The 20,060-nt window shown below is 41.5% G+C and overlaps 1 protein-coding gene across 2 annotated transcripts in view; it reads left to right on the top strand.

Moving 5' to 3' along the window:
• LOC106606771 (adhesion G protein-coupled receptor E2) overlaps positions 1–17,902 on the top strand; it is a 75,699-nt gene extending 57,797 nt beyond the window's left edge. Inside the window, exons 2-5 of one of the 2 annotated variants that reach the window (XM_014203129.2) lie at positions 11,321–11,398; positions 15,120–15,302; positions 16,582–16,731; positions 17,213–17,902. In XM_014203129.2, the coding sequence (XP_014058604.1) occupies positions 11,321–11,398; positions 15,120–15,302; positions 16,582–16,731; positions 17,213–17,370 (569 nt within the window). In that variant the 3' untranslated portion in view covers positions 17,371–17,902. The remainder of the gene's footprint in view (positions 1–11,320; positions 11,399–15,119; positions 15,303–16,581; positions 16,732–17,212) is intronic. The other variant, XM_045720053.1, reaches the window with a different exon arrangement.
• The last annotated feature ends 2,158 nt before the right edge of the window (positions 17,903–20,060 follow it).

The following is a 20,060-nucleotide window of genomic DNA, read 5'->3' as shown; positions in this document are numbered from 1 at the left end:
ACTTCCGGTTGTCACAGGAAGTTCTTGCTCCACACACGTTGTCTTTGGGGTAGACATAAACAGAATCCTGAATATGAAGTCTCTACCTTAAGAATTGACTGAATGACAGATGGTTGAGTTGCGTGATTTTCACTATGTGTGTTTAATATGACAATAGCTCTAGGCTGTTTTTAACCACTTCCGGTTGTCACAGGAAGCTCTTGCTCCACACACCTTGTCTTTGGGGTAGACATAAACAGAATCCTGAATATGAAGTCTCTACCTTAAGAATTGACTGAATGACAGATGGTTGAGTTGCGTGATTTTCACTATCTGCTGGTTGGCCATATGACAAAAGCTCTTGGGTGTTTTTAACAACTTCCGGTTGTCACAGGAAGTTCTTACTCAACACACGTTGTCTTTGGGATAGACATAAACAGAATCCTGAATAAGAAGTCTCTACCTTAAGAATAGACTGAATGACAGATGGTTGAGTTGCGTGATTTTCACTATGTGCGTTTTATATGACAATAGCTCTAGGCTGTTTTTAACCACTTCCGGTTGTCACAGGAAGCTCTTGCTCCACACACGTTGTCTTTGGGGTAGACATAAACAGAATCCTGAATATGAAGTCTCTACCTTAACCTCTATGGGCTAGGTGGGACGCTAGCGTCCCCCCCGTGGTGCACTCCATCAACAGCAGGTGCATTTCAAGAGCGGCAAATTTGCAATATTGCGCGTTACGTTTGCAATATGATTCAATGGGCATTTAGCATCACAAATTTAGGCATGCTCAAAAATACTGCAGAAATGCATAATTGACTGGCCCGATGAACTCGGGATGGCCGGGCAGTGACTGTGGTTCCTCTCCATTGCTTGTCACCCAGCAGTCAGCGTCCATCAGTCAATTAGATGTCATTCTGACACCAAACTGATACCATCTGACACCAAATCCACTTTTTCCAACTCGTATAGAAGCCAACTATCACATATGTCAGAGAAGGCCCATAATTCACAGTGCTTTCAAATTTAACCATAAAAAACATGAAACACATAGTTACGTTATAGCTGTGGGTCCAGCTCTGACAATATGTGTAGACCTATGTGAGGCGACCACAAATCCCAAGTTTCGGCTCGATAGGTCATTCGGTGCCCGAGCAATGGCCTTAATTGGTGCTGAAAATCCACTTTTTCAGGGCGTTACTACGGGGTCCCTGAATGAGCTATCGGACAGAGACATTGGGGTCCGTCTCTATGGGCTGAGGCGGTTTCAATGCACCTAGTCTTGCGACTCTGGGACATTTCTACATGTCGCCATGTCCGTGATATTCAAAATGAATTGAACATATTGCAAATGCACGAGGCGATTTCTCGGTCTGAGAACCTTCTAGAGCCACATAAATCACCGTGCACTATCGACTTGAGCTCTAGAACAGGTTTCTAAAATTTCGGAGCTCTAGGTCTGACGGTTCTTGAATTGTTAGAACGAAAATAACTATTGAAGGCGGTATAAGCCTCTAAGCCCCACACTATGTAACTATGGCCAAATTATGTGTATGTGTTTTAGGTTTTTTTTGCAAAAAGAATAGACACACGTTGTCTTTGGGGTAGGCATATACAGAATCCTGAATATGAAATCTCTACCTTAGGAATTGACTGAATGACAAATGGTTGAGTTGCGTGATTTTCTCTATCTGCTGGTTGGCCATATGATAATAGCTCTAGGCTGTTTTTAACAACTTCCGGTTGTCACAGGAAGCTCTTGCTCCACACACGTTGTCTTTGGGGTAGACATAAACAGAATCCTGAATAAGAAGTCTCTACCTTAAGAATTGACTGAATGACAGATGGTTGAGTTGCGTGATTTTCACTATGTGCGCTTTATATGACAATAGCTCTAGGCTGTTTTTAACAACTTCCGGTTGTCACAGGAAGCTCTTCCTCCACACACGTTGTCTTTGGGGTAGACATAAACAGAATCCTGAATATGAAGTCTCTACCTTAAGAATTGACTGAATGGCACATGGTTGAGTTGCGTGATTTTCTCTATCTGCTGGTTGGCCATATGATAATAGCTCTAGGCTGTTTTTAACAACTTCCGGTTGTCACAGGAAGCTCTTGCTCCACACACGTTGTCCTTGGGGTAGACATAAACAGAATCCTGAATATGAAGTCTCTACCTTAAGAATTGATTGAATGACAGATGGTTGAGTTGCGTGATTTTCACTGTGTGCGTTTTATATGACAATAGCTCTAGGCTGTTTTTAACCACTTCCGGTTGTCACAGGAAGCTCTTGCTCCACACACGTTGTCTTTGGGGTAGACATAAACAGAATCCTGAATATGAAGTCTCTACCTTAAGAATTGACTGAATAACAGATGGTTGAGTTGCGTGATTTTCACTATCTGCTTGTTGGCAATATGACAATAGCTCTAGGCTGTTTTTAACAACTTCCGGTTGTCACAGGAAGTTCTTGCTCCACACACGTTGTCTTTGGGGTAGACATAAACAGAATCCTGAATATGAAGTCTCTACCTTAAGAATTGACTGAATGACAGATGGTTGAGTTGCGTGATTTTCACTATGTGTGTTTAATATGACAATAGCTCTAGGCTGTTTTTAACCACTTCCGGTTGTCACAGGAAGCTCTTGCTCCACACACCTTGTCTTTGGGGTAGACATAAACAGAATCCTGAATATGAAGTCTCTACCTTAAGAATTGACTGAATGACAGATGGTTGAGTTGCGTGATTTTCACTATCTGCTGGTTGGCCATATGACAAAAGCTCTTGGGTGTTTTTAACAACTTCCGGTTGTCACAGGAAGTTCTTACTCAACACACGTTGTCTTTGGGATAGACATAAACAGAATCCTGAATAAGAAGTCTCTACCTTAAGAATAGACTGAATGACAGATGGTTGAGTTGCGTGATTTTCACTATGTGCGTTTTATATGACAATAGCTCTAGGCTGTTTTTAACCACTTCCGGTTGTCACAGGAAGCTCTTGCTCCACACACGTTGTCTTTGGGGTAGACATAAACAGAATCCTGAATATGAAGTCTCTACCTTAACCTCTATGGGCTAGGTGGGACGCTAGCGTCCCCCCCGTGGTGCACTCCATCAACAGCAGGTGCATTTCAAGAGCGGCAAATTTGCAATATTGCGCGTTACGTTTGCAATATGATTCAATGGGCATTTAGCATCACAAATTTAGGCATGCTCAAAAATACTGCAGAAATGCATAATTGACTGGCCCGATGAACTCGGGATGGCCGGGCAGTGACTGTGGTTCCTCTCCATTGCTTGTCACCCAGCAGTCAGCGTCCATCAGTCAATTAGATGTCATTCTGACACCAAACTGATACCATCTGACACCAAATCCACTTTTTCCAACTCGTATAGAAGCCAACTATCACATATGTCAGAGAAGGCCCATAATTCACAGTGCTTTCAAATTTAACCATAAAAAACATGAAACACATAGTTACGTTATAGCTGTGGGTCCAGCTCTGACAATATGTGTAGACCTATGTGAGGCGACCACGAATCCCAAGTTTCGGCTCGATAGGTCATTCGGTGCCCGAGCAATGGCCTTAATTGGTGCTGAAAATCCACTTTTTCAGGGCGTTACTACGGGGTCCCTGAATGAGCTATCGGACAGAGACATTGGGGTCCGTCTCTATGGGCTGAGGCGGTTTCAATGCACCTAGTCTTGCGACTCTGGGACATTTCTACATGTCGCCATGTCCGTGATATTCAAAATGAATTGAACATATTGCAAATGCACGAGGCGATTTCTCGGTCTGAGAACCTTCTAGAGCCACATAAATCACCGTGCACTATCGACTTGAGCTCTAGAACAGGTTTCTAAAATTTCGGAGCTCTAGGTCTGACGGTTCTTGAATTGTTTGAACGAAAATAACTATTGAAGGCGGTATAAGCCTCTAAGCCCCACACTATTTAACTATGGCCAAATTGTGTGTATGTGTTTTAGTTTTTTTGCAAAAAGAATAGACACACGTTGTCTTTGGGGTAGGCATATACAGAATCCTGAATATGAAATCTCTACCTTAAGAATTGACTGAATGACAGATGGTTGAGTTGCGTGATTTTCACTATATGAGTTTTATATGACAATAGCTCTAGGCTGTTTTTAACAACTTCCGGTTGTCACAGGAAGTTCTTACTCAACACACGTTGTCTTTGGGGTAGACATAAACAGAATCCTGAATATGAAGTCTCTACCTTAAGAATTGACTGAATGGCAGATGGTTGAGTTGCGTGATTTTCTCTATCGGCGTTTGGCCATATGACAATAGCTCTAGGCTGTTTTTAACAACTTCCGGTTGTCACAGGAAGCTCTTGCTCCACACACGTTGTCCTTGGGGTAGACATAAACAGAATCCTGAATATGAAGTCTCTACCTTAAGAATTGACTGAATAACAGATGGTTGAGTTGCGTGATTTTCACTGTCTGCTGGTTGCTATATGACAATAGCTCTAGGCTGTTTTTAACAACTTCCGGTTGTCACAGGAAGCTCTTGCTCCACACACGTTGTCTTTGGGGTAGACATAAACAGAATCCTGAATATGAAGTCTCTACCTTAAGAATTGACTGAATAACAGATGGTTGAGTTGCGTGATTTTCACTATCTGCTGGTTGGCAATATGACAATAGCTCTAGGCTGTTTTTAACAACTTCCGGTTGGCACAGGAAGTTCTTGCTCCACACACGTTGTCTTTGGGGTAGACATAAACAGAATCCTGAATATGAAGTCTCTACCTTAAGAATTGACTGAATGACAGATGGTTGAGTTGCGTGATTTTCACTATGTGTGTTTAATATGACAATAGCTCTAGGCTGTTTTTAACCACTTCCGGTTGTCACAGGAAGCTCTTGCTCCACACACCTTGTCTTTGGGGTAGACATAAACAGAATCCTGAATATGAAGTCTCTACCTTAAGAATTGACTGAATGACAGATGGTTGAGTTGCGTGATTTTCACTATCTGCTGGTTGGCCATATGACAAAAGCTCTTGGGTGTTTTTAACCTCTATGGGCTAGGTGGGACGCTAGCGTGCCACCCGTGGTGCACTCCATCAACAGCAGGTGCATTTCAAGAGCGGCAAATTTGAATCCAAATAAATGTCAAAATTCAAATTTTTCAAACATACAACTATTTTACACCCTTTGAAAGATAAACATCTCCTTAATCTAACCACGTTTTACGATTTCAAAAAGGTTTTACGGCGAAAGCATAAATTTAGAGTATGTTAGGACAGTACATTTACAAGAGTTGTGTGTAATGTTTTGTCAAGTCAAAGACAGGGTCACCAAAACCATAAAACCAGCTAAAATGATGCACTAACCTTTTACAATCTCCATCAGATGACACTCCTAGGACATTATGTTAGACAATGCATGCATTTTTAGTTCTATCAAGTTCATATTTATATCCAAAAACAGCGTTTTACTATGGCATTGATGTTGAGGAAATCGTTTCCCTCCAATAACCGGCAGTCAAGTCAACACCACAAATTAAATAATTAAAATTAGAAAACATTGGTAAAATATTATATTGTCATTTAAAGAATTATAGACTTACATCTCTTGAACGCAATCAACTTGCCAGATTTAAAAATAACCTTACTGGGAAATCACACTTTGCAATAATCTGAGCACTGCGCCCAGAAAAATACGCGTTGCGATACAGACTAGACGTCATGTTGGGGAGATCTAAAATCGAAAATACTATGTAAATAATCCATTACCTTTGATTCTCTTCATCAGATGTCACTTCCAGGTATCACAGGTCCATAACGAATGTAGTTTTGTTCAAAAAAGCTCATCATTTATGTCCAAAAATCTCCGTCTTGTTAGCACATGATCTAAGCCAGCCGGACTTCTCGTCATGAACGAGGGGAAAAAATATATTTCCGTTCGTTCAAACATGTCAAACGTTGTATAGCATAAATCATTAGGGCCTTTTTTAACCAGAACATGAATAATATTCAAGGTGGACGAATGCATACTCTTTTATAACGTATTGGAACGAGGGTACCCAACATGAACTCGCGCCAGGTGTCTAATGGGACATCATCGTTCCATGGCTCTTGTTCGGTCAGATCTCCCTCCAGAAGACTCAAAACACTTTGTAAAGGCTGGTGACATCTAGTGGAAGCAATAGGAAGTGCCAAAATATTCCTCAGCCCCTGTGTTTTTCAATGGGATAGGTTTAAAGTCAATACAACACATCAGGTATCCACTTCCTGTCAGAAAATGTCTCAGGGTTTTGCCTGCCAAATGAGTTCTGTTATACTCACAGACACCATTCAAACAGTTTTAGAAACTTTAGAGTGTTTTCTATCCATATATAATAAGTATATGCATATTCTAGTTACTGGGTAGGATTAGTAACCAGATTAAATCCCGTACATTTTTTTTATCCAGACGTGCAAATGCTGCCCCCTAGCCCTAACAGGTTATCAACTTCCGGTTGTCACAGGAAGTTCTTACTCAACACACGTTGTCTTTGGGATAGACATAAACAGAATCCTGAATAAGAAGTCTCTACCTTAAGAATAGACTGAATGACAGATGGTTGAGTTGCGTGATTTTCACTATGTGCGTTTTATATGACAATAGCTCTAGGCTGTTTTTAACCACTTCCGGTTGTCACAGGAAGCTCTTGCTCCACACACGTTGTCTTTGGGGTAGACATAAACAGAATCCTGAATATGAAGTCTCTACCTTAACCTCTATGGGCTAGGTGGGACGCTAGCGTCCCCCCCGTGGTGCACTCCATCAACAGCAGGTGCATTTCAAGAGCGGCAAATTTGCAATATTGCGCGTTACGTTTGCAATATGATTCAATGGGCATTTAGCATCACAAATTTAGGCATGCTCAAAAATACTGCAGAAATGCATAATTGACTGGCCCGATGAACTCGGGATGGCCGGGCAGTGACTGTGGTTCCTCTCCATTGCTTGTCACCCATCAGTCAATTAGATGTCATTCTGACACCAAACTGATACCATCTGACACCAAATCCAATTTTCCAACTCGTATAGAAGCCAACTATCACATATGTCAGAGAAGGCCCATAATTCACAGTGCTTTCAAATTTAACCATAAAAAAACATGAAACACATAGTTACGTTATAGCTGTGGGTCCAGCTCTGACAATATGTGTAGACCTATGTGAGGCGACCACGAATCCCAAGTTTCGGCTCGATAGGTCATTCGGTGCCCGAGCAATGGCCTTAATTGGTGCTGAAAATCCACTTTTTCAGGGCGTTACTACGGGGTCCCTGAATGAGCTATCGGACAGAGACATTGGGGTCCGTCTCTATGGGCTGAGGCGGTTTCAATGCACCTAGTCTTGCGACTCTGGGACATTTCTACATGTCGCCATGTCCGTGATATTCAAAATGAATTGAACATATTGCAGATGCACAAGGGGGTTTCTCGGTCTGAGAACCTTCTAGAGCCACATAAATCACCGTGCACTATCGACTTGAGCTCTAGAACAGGTTTCTAAAATTTCGGAGCTCTAGGTCTGACGGTTCTTGAATCGTTTGAACGAAAATAACTATTGAAGGCGGTATAAGCCTCTAAGCCCCACACTATGTACCTATGGCCAAATTGTGTGTGTGTGTGTTTTAGTTTTTTTTGCAAAAAGAATAGACACACGTTGTCTTTGGGGTAGGCATATACAGAATCCTGAATATGAAGTCTCTACCTTAAGAATTGACTGAATGACAGATGGTTGAGTTGCGTGATTTTCAGGGGTTTTTTCAGGGCGTTACTACGGGGTCCCTGAATGAGCTATCGGACAGAGACATTGGGGTCCGTCTCTATGGGCTGAGGCGGTTTCAATGCACCTAGTCGTGCGACTCTGGGACATTTCTACATGTCGCCATGTCCGTGATATTCAAAATGAATTGAACATATTGCAAATGCACGAGGCGGTTTCTCGGTCTGAGAACCTTCTAGAGCCACATAAATCACCGTGCACTATCGACTTGAGCTCTAGAACAGGTTTCTAAAATTTCGGAGCTCTAGGTCTGACGGTTCTTGAATCGTTTGAACGAAAATAACTATTGAAGGCGGTATAAGCCTCTAAGCCCCACACTATGTACCTATGGCCAAATTGTGTGTGTGTGTTTTAGTTTTTTTTGCAAAAAGAATAGACACACGTTGTCTTTGGGGTAGGCATATACAGAATCCTGAATATGAAGTCTCTACCTTAAGAATTGACTGAATGACAGATGGTTGAGTTGCGTGATTTTCACTATGTGCGTTTTACATGACAATTGCTCTAGGCTGTTTTTAACAACTTCCGGTTGTCACAGGAAGCTCTTGCTCCACACATGTTGTCTTTGGGGTAGACATAAACAGAATCCTGAATATGAACTCTCTACCTTAAAAATTGACTGAATGACAGATGGTTGAGTTGCTTGATTTTCACTATGTGCAGGTGGCCATATGACAATAGCTCTAGGCTGTTTTTAACCACTTCCGGTTGTCACAGGAAGCTCTTGCTCCACACACGTTGTCTTTGGGGTAGACATAAACAGAATCCTGAATATGAAGTCTCTACCTTAAGAATTGACTGAATGACACATGATTGAGTTGCGTGATTTTCACTATCTGCAGGTTGCGTATATGACAATAGCTCTAGGGTGATTTTAACAACTTCCGGTTGCTCCAGGAACCTTAGAATCGACACAGGTAGACCTCACAGTAGCCTGATGGATTGTTATAGAAGACAGGTTCATAAGGCATTCATAACCCACATAGACTTCAGGTTGAATTTAGGAGAATTGTCAATGTATTCCTATGGGGAGAGAAGTCATTGCACACTTTTTGATCTAAACACCTTCTTTTTACTGTGAAGGGTTAATGCCACAGGGTCAAGGTTAGTCTTGCACAGATCGGGAGGACCTCAGGAACGCTCCTGAGGTTGAACTGTGCTTCTAACCCTAACGGTTCTCTCACTGTCACCCAAAAGCACTTGACATATTGGTGCAGGCATCATTTTGGGCCTAGTTTTCTCACGGTCGCTGCGCTCAGACCGAACGACCTATGGTCAAGCGGGGCATCTCGTTGAACTCGTCTCAGCCTAGAGATAATGGTAATGCCATTGCAGGCTCTTTGTGTCTTTAAGCACCGCACTGTGTCACTCCGTCCTTGCTGTGTGTGTGTGTAAGAGAGCTTTTCTTTGACATCTGATGGGATATATGACTGAATTAAAGTTCATGAGGGTTGCCTAGTCACACATATGAAGTTGTGGAAAGATCTGACCTTTTTAACCCTTCAAAACAGCCCCTATGACACCATTTTAAGGCACTTCTGGTTGACACAGGAATCTGAACGTTAGGCTCTTATAGAATATTGAGTTTTAGGTCTTTATGTTAAGAACTGACTTATTTACAGAGGGTTGAACAAGTGTGTGTTGTTTCAGAAAATCACAGAAAATCACAGAAATCTCGCAGAGCTCCGAAACCCGCCTTAACGGACTCATCTGAACATGCTGCAACTGGATATGTAACTTTTTTGAAAAAGAAACCTCCTGTTGTTGAATATCACCAATGTGTCATTGTACAATTTCTCTGAAATGAACATTGGTAAATGCATGGTTCCTTTTTTCCTGACAGCGTAGGCTCATGTAGTTTGATGTGAAGCGGTCAAATCAGCACTCTATTTTCCTGTTTGACTTTCAATCCCAGAAAAATAGCCTTAACTCGAAAAGCGTCGAGGCCTCGACTCCATCCTGTTCGGGGGCCAACTGCCCATAATGCCAAACCCACGCAGACCGAGTTTCGTCTTCGAATTCTTTTCCGTTTAGGAGAAAAAGCCATGTCGTGATTGGTGATATATGTTACATTTGCAATATGATTCCGTTCGCCCTCTCGTGGAATAATCCGGGACTGCAAAGAAATGACAAAATTTTGAACATTTTATTAAACGGAAACGGAAGGTTCGAGAGACTCCGTTCGATGACTTCCTGGAAGATCCGGCCCCCTTGAGCGGCCCGACGCCGTCCGCGGATTTATCGGACGTAGTCGGACGTCGAGTAAGGGAGCGTACATTTGCAACATGCACTTCCTTACTAACCACACAGCTGGCGCACGAGAGTTCCCTTCATGTATGGGAGGGCTACTGTCACGTCTGCTCCCGCTCTTCCCTTCCCCTGGCGCTTGAGGGCGCCAGATTACCCTGCATCACACGCTCCTGCCATCAATCATGCACACCTGCCTTCCCTCGTCACTCGCATCAGCGTTATTGGACTCACCTGGACTCATTTATCACCTGTTATTTCCTCCCCCATATTTGTCAGTTCCCCAGCTCTGTTCCCCGCTGCTGCATTGATTGTTTTTGTCTTTGTATTTGTTTCTGACGCTGTTCCTGTCTCGTTATATGTCCGTTATTCATTAAATGTTTACTCCCCGTACCTGCTTCGTCTCTCCAGCGTCATTCCACGTGACATGGAGGGTTGTGAAGGGAGAGAATAAAGCTACTGTATCAGAGAACAATGTTTGACAGATGGTTCCTCAATGAAAAGTTCCACTATTTAAAAACGTTTTTTTCTTAATATTTTTTACTAGTTAGAATGAAACAGAGAGCACCAGAAATGTGGAGCTTAAACAGTGCATACACATCGTTTTAGAAGACTCTCTCTGTGACAACAACATTCCACACTACTGCTGCCTCTTCTCTCCACTCATTAACACAATGGACTGACTACCCATTCACTATCATACAGACTGAGGAGGTTTACAGTCATTATCACACAGTCCCATGCCAGGTGATGGCTTCCTGGTAAAGAGGAAATGGTCACCTCCGGACAGCCGTGTGCAATTCAGGAGTTATTATGGGCATATCCTGTGAGCACAGATGCCGTAGGAACAATCTGCTGAAATCCAGATAGGGGGTATACCTTTTTGAACAGAGAGAGAGAAATATTTAAACCTTTAAAAACTATTGCTGCACGTTTCTGTGCCTGAAACCTCTCCAACTGATTAATGTTACAACCTTACAATCATAGTCAAAGGTTGGTTCTAAAAAAGTAGTTTTGTCATGTACTTGTCAATATTACACATGTTCAGGGCACTCCCCCAATACCATTCATGTTCTGTGCTATCCAGTATCCTTGGGACGTCCCTACCATATTGAATTTGAAATGTAAAAAGGTAAGAGTGAAGGTTAGGGTAAGGTGAGGGTTAAGGTTAGGGTTAGGCTTTAGGGTAGGGATGTTCCAAGTATCCAGGATAGCAGTGACCATACGATAATGGGACAACTTATTAGAGAATCTGCCTGTTTCTTACTCTGCAGCTCTTCACCTTGCCCCGCTGATGGTACATGTATCAGCCTGTCCCCCAGGATTCTCTACAAAGGGGAAAGATTGCATTGGTATGTACATGTCTGGCTTGTATTATATCTTCTATATACAGTTGAAGTCGGAAGTTCACATACACTTAGGTTGGAGTCATTACAACTTGTTTTTCAACCACTTCATACATTTCTTGTTAACAAACTATTGTTTTGGCAAGTCGGTTAGGACATCTACTTTGTGCATGACACAAGTAATTTTTCCAACAATTGTTTACAGACACAATTCTAATGGGTCAGAAGTTTACATACACTAAGTTGACTGTGCCTTTAAACAGCTTGGAAAATTCCAGAAAATGATGTCATGGATTTAGAAGCTTCTGATAGGCTAATTGACATAATTTGAGTCAATTGGAGGTGTACCTGTGGATGTATTTCAAGGCCTACCTTCAAACTCAGTGCCTCTTTGCTTGACATCATGGGAAAATCAAAAGAAATAAACCAAGACCTCCGAAAAAACTTGTGGACCTCCACAAGTCTGGTTCATCCTTGGGAGCAATTTCCAAACGCCTGAAGGTACCACGTTCATCTGTATAAACAATAGTACGCAAGTATAAACACCATGGGACCACACAGCCATCGTACCGCTCAAGAAGGAGACGCGTTCTGTCTCCTAGAGATGAACGTACTTTGGTGCGAAAAGTGCAAATCAATCCCAGAACAACAGCAAAGTACCTTGTGAAGATGCTGGAGGAAACAGGTACAAAAGTATCGATATCCAGAGTAAAAACGACTCCTTTATCTGCATAACCTGAAAGGCCGCTCAGCAAGGAAGAAACCACTGCTCCAAAACCACCATAAAAAAGCCAGACTACCGTTTGCAACTTTACATGGGGACAAACATCGTACTTTTTGGAGAAATGTCCTCTGGTCTGATGAAACAAAAATAGAACTGTTTGGCCATAATGACCATCGTTATGTTTGGAGGAAAAAGGTGGAGGCTTGCAAGCCGAAGATCACCATCCCAACCGTGAAGCACGGGGGTGGCAGCATCATGTTGTGGGGGTGCTTTGCTGCAGGAGGGACTGGTGCACTTCACAAAATAGATGGCATCATTTGGTACGAAAGTTATGTGGATATATTGAAGCAACATCTCAAGACATCAGTCAGGAAGTTAACTTGTTATGGATAGGGGGCAGTATTTTCACGGCCGGATAAAAAACGTACCCGATTTAATCTGATTATTACTCCTGCCCAGAAACTAGAATATGCATATAATTAAGCTTTGGATAGAAAACACTCATGTTTCTAAAACTGTTTGAATGGTGTCTGTGAGTATAACAGAACTCATTTGGCAGGCCAAAACCTGAGAAGATTCTGTACAGGATGTACCCTGTCTGACCATTTCTTGGCCTTCTTGATCATCTCTATCCAAAACAGGGGATCTCTGCTGTTACGTGACATTTTCTAACGCTCCCATAGGCTCTCAGAAGGGGCCAGAACGATGAATGGTGACTTTGCAGGCCATGGCTGAAAAACAGTAGTGCATTTGGATAGTGGTCGATCTGAGAACAATGAGACTGGGGTCGCGTGCACAAGACGACTCCATGTTTAAATTTTCTGTCTTTGAACGAAAACAACGATTCCTGGTCGGAATATTATCGCTTTTTTACGAGAAAAATCGCATAAAAATTGATTTTAAACAGCGTTTGACATGCTTCGAAGTACGGTAATGGAATATTTTGAATTTTTTTGTCACGAAACGCGCCGGGCGCGTCACCCTTCTTTACCCTTCGGATAGTGTCTTGAACGCACAACAAAACGCCGCTATTTGGATACAACTATGGATTATTTGGAACCAAACCAACATTTGTTATTGAAGTAGAAGTCCTGGGAGTGCATTCTGACGAAGAACAGCAAAGGTAATCCAATTTTTCTTATAGTAAATCTGAGTTTGGTGAGTACCAAACTTGGTGGGTGTCAAAATAGCTAGCCCGTGATGGCGAGCTATCTACTCAGAATATTGCAAAATGTGCTTTCACCGAAAAGCTATTTTAAAATCGGACACCGCGATTGCATAAAGGAGTTCTGTATCTATAATTCTTAAAATAATTGTTATGTTTTTTGTGAACGTTTATCGTGAGTAATTTAGTAAATTCACCGGAAGTTTCGGTGGGTATGCTAGTTCTGAACGTCACATGCTAATGTAAAAAGCTGTTTTTTGATGTAAATATGAACTTGATTGAACAAAACATGCATGTATTGTATAACATAATGTCCTAGGAGTGTCATCTGATGAAGATCATCAAAGGTTAGTGCTGCATTTAGCTGTGGTTTTGTTTTTTGTGACATTATATGCTAGCTTGAAAAATGGGTGTCTGATTATTTCTGGCTGGGTACTCTCCTGACATAATCTAATGTTTTTCTTTCGCTGTAAAGCCTTTTTGAAATCGGACAGTGTGGTTAGATAAAGGAGAGTCTTGTCTTTAAAATGGTGTAAAATAGTCATATGTTTGAAAAATGGAAGTTTTCGGATTTTCGAGGACTTTGTATTTCGCGCCACGCCCATCATTGGATATTGGAGCAGATGTTCCGCTAGCGGAATGTCTAGATGTAAGAGGTTTTTAAAGCTTGGTTGCAAATGGGTCTTCCAAATGGACAATGACCCCAAGCATACTTCCAAAGTTGTGTCAAAATGGCTTAACGACAACAAAGTCAAGGTATTGGAGTGGCCATCACAAAGCCCTGACCTCAATCCATAGAAAATTTGTGGACAGAATTGAAAAAGCGTGTGCGAGCAAGGAGGCCTACAAACCTGACTCAGTTACACCAGCTCTGTCAGGAGGAATGGGCCAAAATTCACCCAACTTATTGTGGGAAGTGTTGATGATTAGTTATTTGAGAAGGAGACAAGTCAAGACGCTGGACCGGGTGATTCAGTTTATAGTAAGGCAGTTTATTATGAGACAAAGATATTTGGCTGAGCGTGCACGGACTCCTTCGTTTAGCTCATAGGGAACTAGCAGAAGAGAGCCCCGAAACATAGTATACATCCAATTTATACAATGAAATAACAGTGTGTTGACGTTGAGTCTAGTAGGTCCGCTCTCCTGACTGGTCGATGAGTGGAGGGACGGTCCACTCTCCAGGTGGTGTCGACTTCCCATTGGCCCTTGGCAGTGTCCTTTGTCCTCGGAGTCCAACACACCTAAGTGTGTGTGTGTGTGTATTTCTGGTAATTCGTGTCTGGGTGCTTGCGATATTCATGGAATGTTGTTCTTTACACCAGTGGTCAGTTCGTGTGGCTAGGGCTTAAGTCAGCCATCTGTCTCTGGGTGTGGTCGTGATTGGTATCAGTTGGTCGCTCAATATGTCTCTGGAATTTTGTTGTGTGTTGTTGTGAAACATGTTGTGCAAATGCCCTCCTTATATATCATTAGGTAAAACGTTAGATTATCTTTATTACAGAAGCTTGTGGAAGGCTACCTGAAACGTTTGACCCAAGTTAAACAATTTTAAAGGCAACGCTACCAAATACTAATTGAGTGTTTTTAAACTTCTGACATTCTCTCTACTATTATTCAGACATTCTTAAAATTAATTGGTGATCCTAACTGACCTAAGACAGGGAATTGTTAATTGGATTAAATGTCAGGAATTGTGAAAAACTGAGTTTAAATGTATTTCGCTAAGGTGTATGTAAACTTCCGACGTCAACTGTATATCTCTCTTATATTTTGAATGACCATTCCCATTCCCCTACCTCTCTTCACACTTTCTCAATGCTTGTTTTTGACCCCAGATGAGAATGAGTGTAATCCTCCTAGTGATGAATATAACGATGACCCTGAAACACCACAAATCTGTGGTGAGAATGCAGCATGCATCAACACTGAAGGAAGCTTCTACTGTCAATGTGCTCCTGGGTTCAGATCATCATCACAGCGGATTAACTTCACAGCTGTCTTACGTGAAACATGTATAGGTAAACGACTCTCTTTTTACTTACCTTATAGCATTTCTATACATTGCAGTCCTGGCCAGAGAACACAGCACTGCTGCAATGTTGGAATCCATACACTTATTCGCTATAGTGACTATACTGAACAAAATATAAACGCAACATGCAACAATTTAAAATAATTTACTGAGTTACAGTTTATATATAAGGAAATCAATCAATTTAAATAAATACATTAGGTCATTATCTATGGATTTCACAGGACTAGGAATACAGATATGATCTCTTGGTCACAGATAACTTTAAAAAAAGATAGGGGCGTGGATCAGAAAACCAGTCAGTATCTGGTGTGACCACCATTTGCCTCATGCAGCACAACACATCTCTTTCGCATAGAGTTGATCAGGCTGTTGATTGTGGCCTGTGGAATGTTGTCCCACTCCTCTTCAATGGCTGTGTGAAGTTGCTGAATATTGATCGGAACTGGAACACGCTGTCGCACACGTCGATCCAGAGCATTCCAAACATGCTCAACATGTCTGGTGAGTATGCAGGCCATGAAAGAACTGGGACATTTTCAGCTTCAAGGAATTGTGTACAGATCCTTGCGATATGGGGCTGTGCATTATCATGCTGAAACATGAGGTGATGGCAGCTGATGAATGGCACGTCAATGGGTCTCTGGATCTCGTCACGGTATCACTGTGCATTCAAATTGTCATAGATGAAATGCAATTGTGTTCGTTGTCTGTAGTTTATGCCTGCCCATACAATAACCCCACTGCCACCATGGGTCACTCTGTTCACAATGTTGACATCAGCAAACCGCTCTCCCACACAACGCCATACATGTGGTCTGCGATCGCGAGGCCGGTTTGAAGTACTGGCAAATTCTCTGAAACAACATTGGAGGCGGCTTTTAGTAGAGAAATTAACATTCAATTCTCTGGCAATAGCTCTGGTGGACATTCCTGAGGTCAATTGCACGCTCCCTCAAACGTGAAAAATCTGTGGCATTGTGTTGTGTGACAAAACTGCACATTTTAGAGTGGCCTTTTATTGTCCGCAGTACAATGTGCACCTGTGTAATGATCATGCTGTATAATCAGCTTCTTGATATGCCGGATTATTTTGGCAAAGGAGAAATGCTCACTAACAAGGATGTAAACAAATTTGTACACAACATTTCAGCTCATGAAACATGGGACCAACACTTTACATGTTGCATTTATATTTTTGTTCAGTGTATATTCTACGTTTGCATTTGAGGTGTGACTGACTATTCCTTTCTCTGTGCCTCAAGACATCAACGAGTGTTTGGAGAAGGCCACCTGTGGTCCCAATGCCGAGTGTCACAATGTGTTAGGGTCATACTCCTGCATCTGCAATGAGGGGTTTGTCTCCAATACTGGAGTGGAAAGATTTATATTTGGCCAAGGAGTCACATGTAAAGGTAAGATGCCAAAGAAAACTGGTGATAACACTTACTATCAAAAGATGTGTACAGTACATCCAGAGAGCATATCAGGCATATACAGGATGTCATCATGTATGAAATGGAGAGTTTCCTTTTCCTAATGGTCTTTTTTACCCAGGTATTTGTAGTTGTCCACATATTCTAAGTCAGAACCGTCCAGAGTAGTGATGCTGGACGGGCGGGCAGGTGCAGGCAGCGATCGGTTGAAGAGCATGCATTTAGTTTTACTTGTATTTAAGAGCAGTTGGAGGCCACGGAAGGAGAGTTGTATGGCATTAAAGCTCGTCTGGAGGGTAGTTAACACAGTGTCCAAAGAAGGGCCAGAAGTATACAGAATGGTGTCGTCTGCGTAGAGGTGGATCAGAGACTCACCAGCAGCAAGAGCGACATCATTGAATGACCATTCCCATTCCCCTACCTCTCTTCACACTTTCTCAATGCTTGTTTTTGACCCCAGATGAGAATGAGTGTAATCCTCCTAGTGATGACTATAACGATGACCCTGAAACACCACAAATCTGTGGTGAGAACGCAGCATGCATCAACACTGAAGGAAGCTTCTACTGTCAATGTGCTCCTGGGTTCAGATCATCATCACAGCGGATGACCTTCTGATTAGAGAATGTATATGTTTAAAGGTAATGACTAAACAATTCCACCCTGAAACGTAATTATGACATGCAACATATATAATGAATAATTAGACAAACGTAACTATTAGTAATTATTAGATTCTGTAACATGTATAATGAATTAGAATGTTAAACTTCAGTCTAATAAGGTTTGGTCAAGACAAGTAGAAATGTGTGTGTGACTAAGAAAATACCGAGAACAATTAAACTGTGTATGACCTGACCTGGCTAGAACTCTGAGAAACTTACGGCAGGAAAGGGAGTTCCATCAAGGTCCCTCTAATCTCGGGGGAATGGAACTGCCAGCTTGGTAGTGATAAACAGTGGTGAGAACTATGGGGAAGGATACATCCCACCTACTGTTCGTGTGTATGTATGTGTGTACGCTATCTACTGTTTGTGTGTAGGTACTGTATGTGCGTAAGCAGGGAGGGAGTGAGTTATAAAATGATATGTTCTTTGTATTTTGACTTTAGAATGTTCTCGTGAATAAACTTTACAGGCCTTTTGCATTAGCTGAGTCTTTGCCTAATTATTATTAAACCCAGAGTCTTACAAACCTTGGGGATTGGTCAAAGCTTATTGATTGTTAGTTATTATCATTGGGATTGAAAATTCTCGTGACACCTTCAGAGCTGACTCACCTGAAAAAGGTATAGGTTAACAACTCTCTTTTTTAGTTACCTTATAACATTTCTATACATTGCAGTCCTGGCCAGAGAATACAGCACTACTGCAATTTTGGAATCCATACACTTATTCGCTATAGTGACTATACTGAACAGAACAAAATAGATGGCATTATGCGGTAGGAAAATTATGTGGATATATTGAAGCAACATCTCAAGACATCAGTCAGGAAGTTAAAGCTTGGTTGCAAATGGGTCTTCCAAATGGACAATGACCCCAAGCATACTTACAAAGTTGTGTCAAAATGGCTTAAATAATTGTTATGTTTTTTTGTGAACGTTTATCGTGAGAAATTTAGTAAATTCACCGGAAGTGTTCGGTGGGAATGCTAGTTCTGAACGTCACATGCTAATGTAAAAAGCTGTTTTTTGATATAAATATGAACTTGATTGAACAAAACATGCATGTATTGTACACTGCTCAAAAAAAATTCTCAAACATATGACTATTTTACAGCATTTTAAAGACAAGACTCTCGTTAATCTAACCACACTGTCCGATTTCAAAAAGGCTTTACAACGAAAGCAAAACATTAGATTATGTCAGCAGAGTACCCAGCCAGAAATAATCAGACACCCATTTTTCAAGCTAGCATATAATGTCACAAAAACCCAAACCACAGCTAAATGCAGCACTAACCTTTGATGATCTTCATCAGATGACAACCATAGGACATTATGTTATACAATACATGCATGTTTTGTTCAATCAAGTTCATATTTATATCAAAAAACAGCTTTTTACATTAGCATGTGACGTTCAGAACTAGCATACCCCCCGAACACTTCCGGTGAATTTACTAAATTACTCACGATAAACGTTCACAAAAAACATAACAATTATTTTAAGAATTATAGATACAGAACTCCTTTGTGCAATCGAGGTGTCCGATTTTAAAATAGCTTTTCGGTGAAAGCACATTTTGCAATATTCTCAGTAGATAGCCCAGCCATCACGGCTAGCCATTTAGACACCGACCAAGTTTAGCCCTGACCAAACTCCGATTTACTATTACAAAAGTTTGATTACCTTTGTTGTCTTCGTCAGAATGCACTCCCAGGACTGCTACTTCAATAAAAAATGTTGGTTTGGTCCAAAATAATCCATCGTTATATCCGAATAGCGGCGTTTTGTTCGTGCGTTCCAGACACTATCCGAAATGGTAAATCAGGGTCGCGAGCATGGCGCAATTCGTGACAAAAAAATTCTAAATATTCCATTATCTTACTTCGAAGCATGTCAACCGCTGTTTAAAATCCATTTTTATGCCATTTTTCTTGTAAAAAAGCGATAATATTCCGACCGGGAATCTCCTTTTAGGTAAACAGAGGAAAGAAAACAAAGCTTTCGGTCGACGCGGGCACGAGCCTGAGTCTCACAGTACTGTAACCAGCCACTACCCAAACACGCAACTTTTTTTCAGCCAGAGCCTGCAAAGCCACGATTCAGCTTTTTGCCGCCTTCTGAGAGCCTATGGCAGCCGTAGGAAGTGTCAAGTAATAGCAGAGATCCTTTGTAATGGATAGAGATGGCAAAGAAGGCCAAGAAATGGTCAGACAGGGTACTTCCTGTACAGAATCTTCTCAGGTTTTGACCTGCCATTTGAGTTCTGTTATACTCACAGACACCATTCAAACAGTTTTAGAAACTTTGGAGTGTTTTCTATCCAAGGCCAATAATTATATGCATATTCTAGTTACTGGGCAGGAGTAGTAACCAGATTAAATCGGGTACGTTTTTTATCCAGCCGTGTCAATACTGCCCCCTAGCCCTAACAGGTTAAATGTATTTCGCTAAGGTGTATCTAAACTTCCGACTTCAACTGTATATCTCTCTTATATACATTATATATATTTTTTTATTTCCCCCTTATTTAACCAGGTAGGCAAGTTGAGAACAAGTTCTCATTTACAATTGCGACCTGGCCAGATAAAGCAAGCAGTTTGACACATACAACAACACAGAGTTACACATGGAGTAAAA

The sequence above is a fragment of the Salmo salar genome, chromosome ssa06 (genome assembly GCF_905237065.1).
Source record: "Salmo salar chromosome ssa06, Ssal_v3.1, whole genome shotgun sequence".
Classification (NCBI taxonomy): domain Eukaryota; kingdom Metazoa; phylum Chordata; class Actinopteri; order Salmoniformes; family Salmonidae; genus Salmo; species Salmo salar.
Note: the sequence above shows the minus strand (reverse complement) of the source record. Positions and strands in the feature narration are given on the sequence as shown.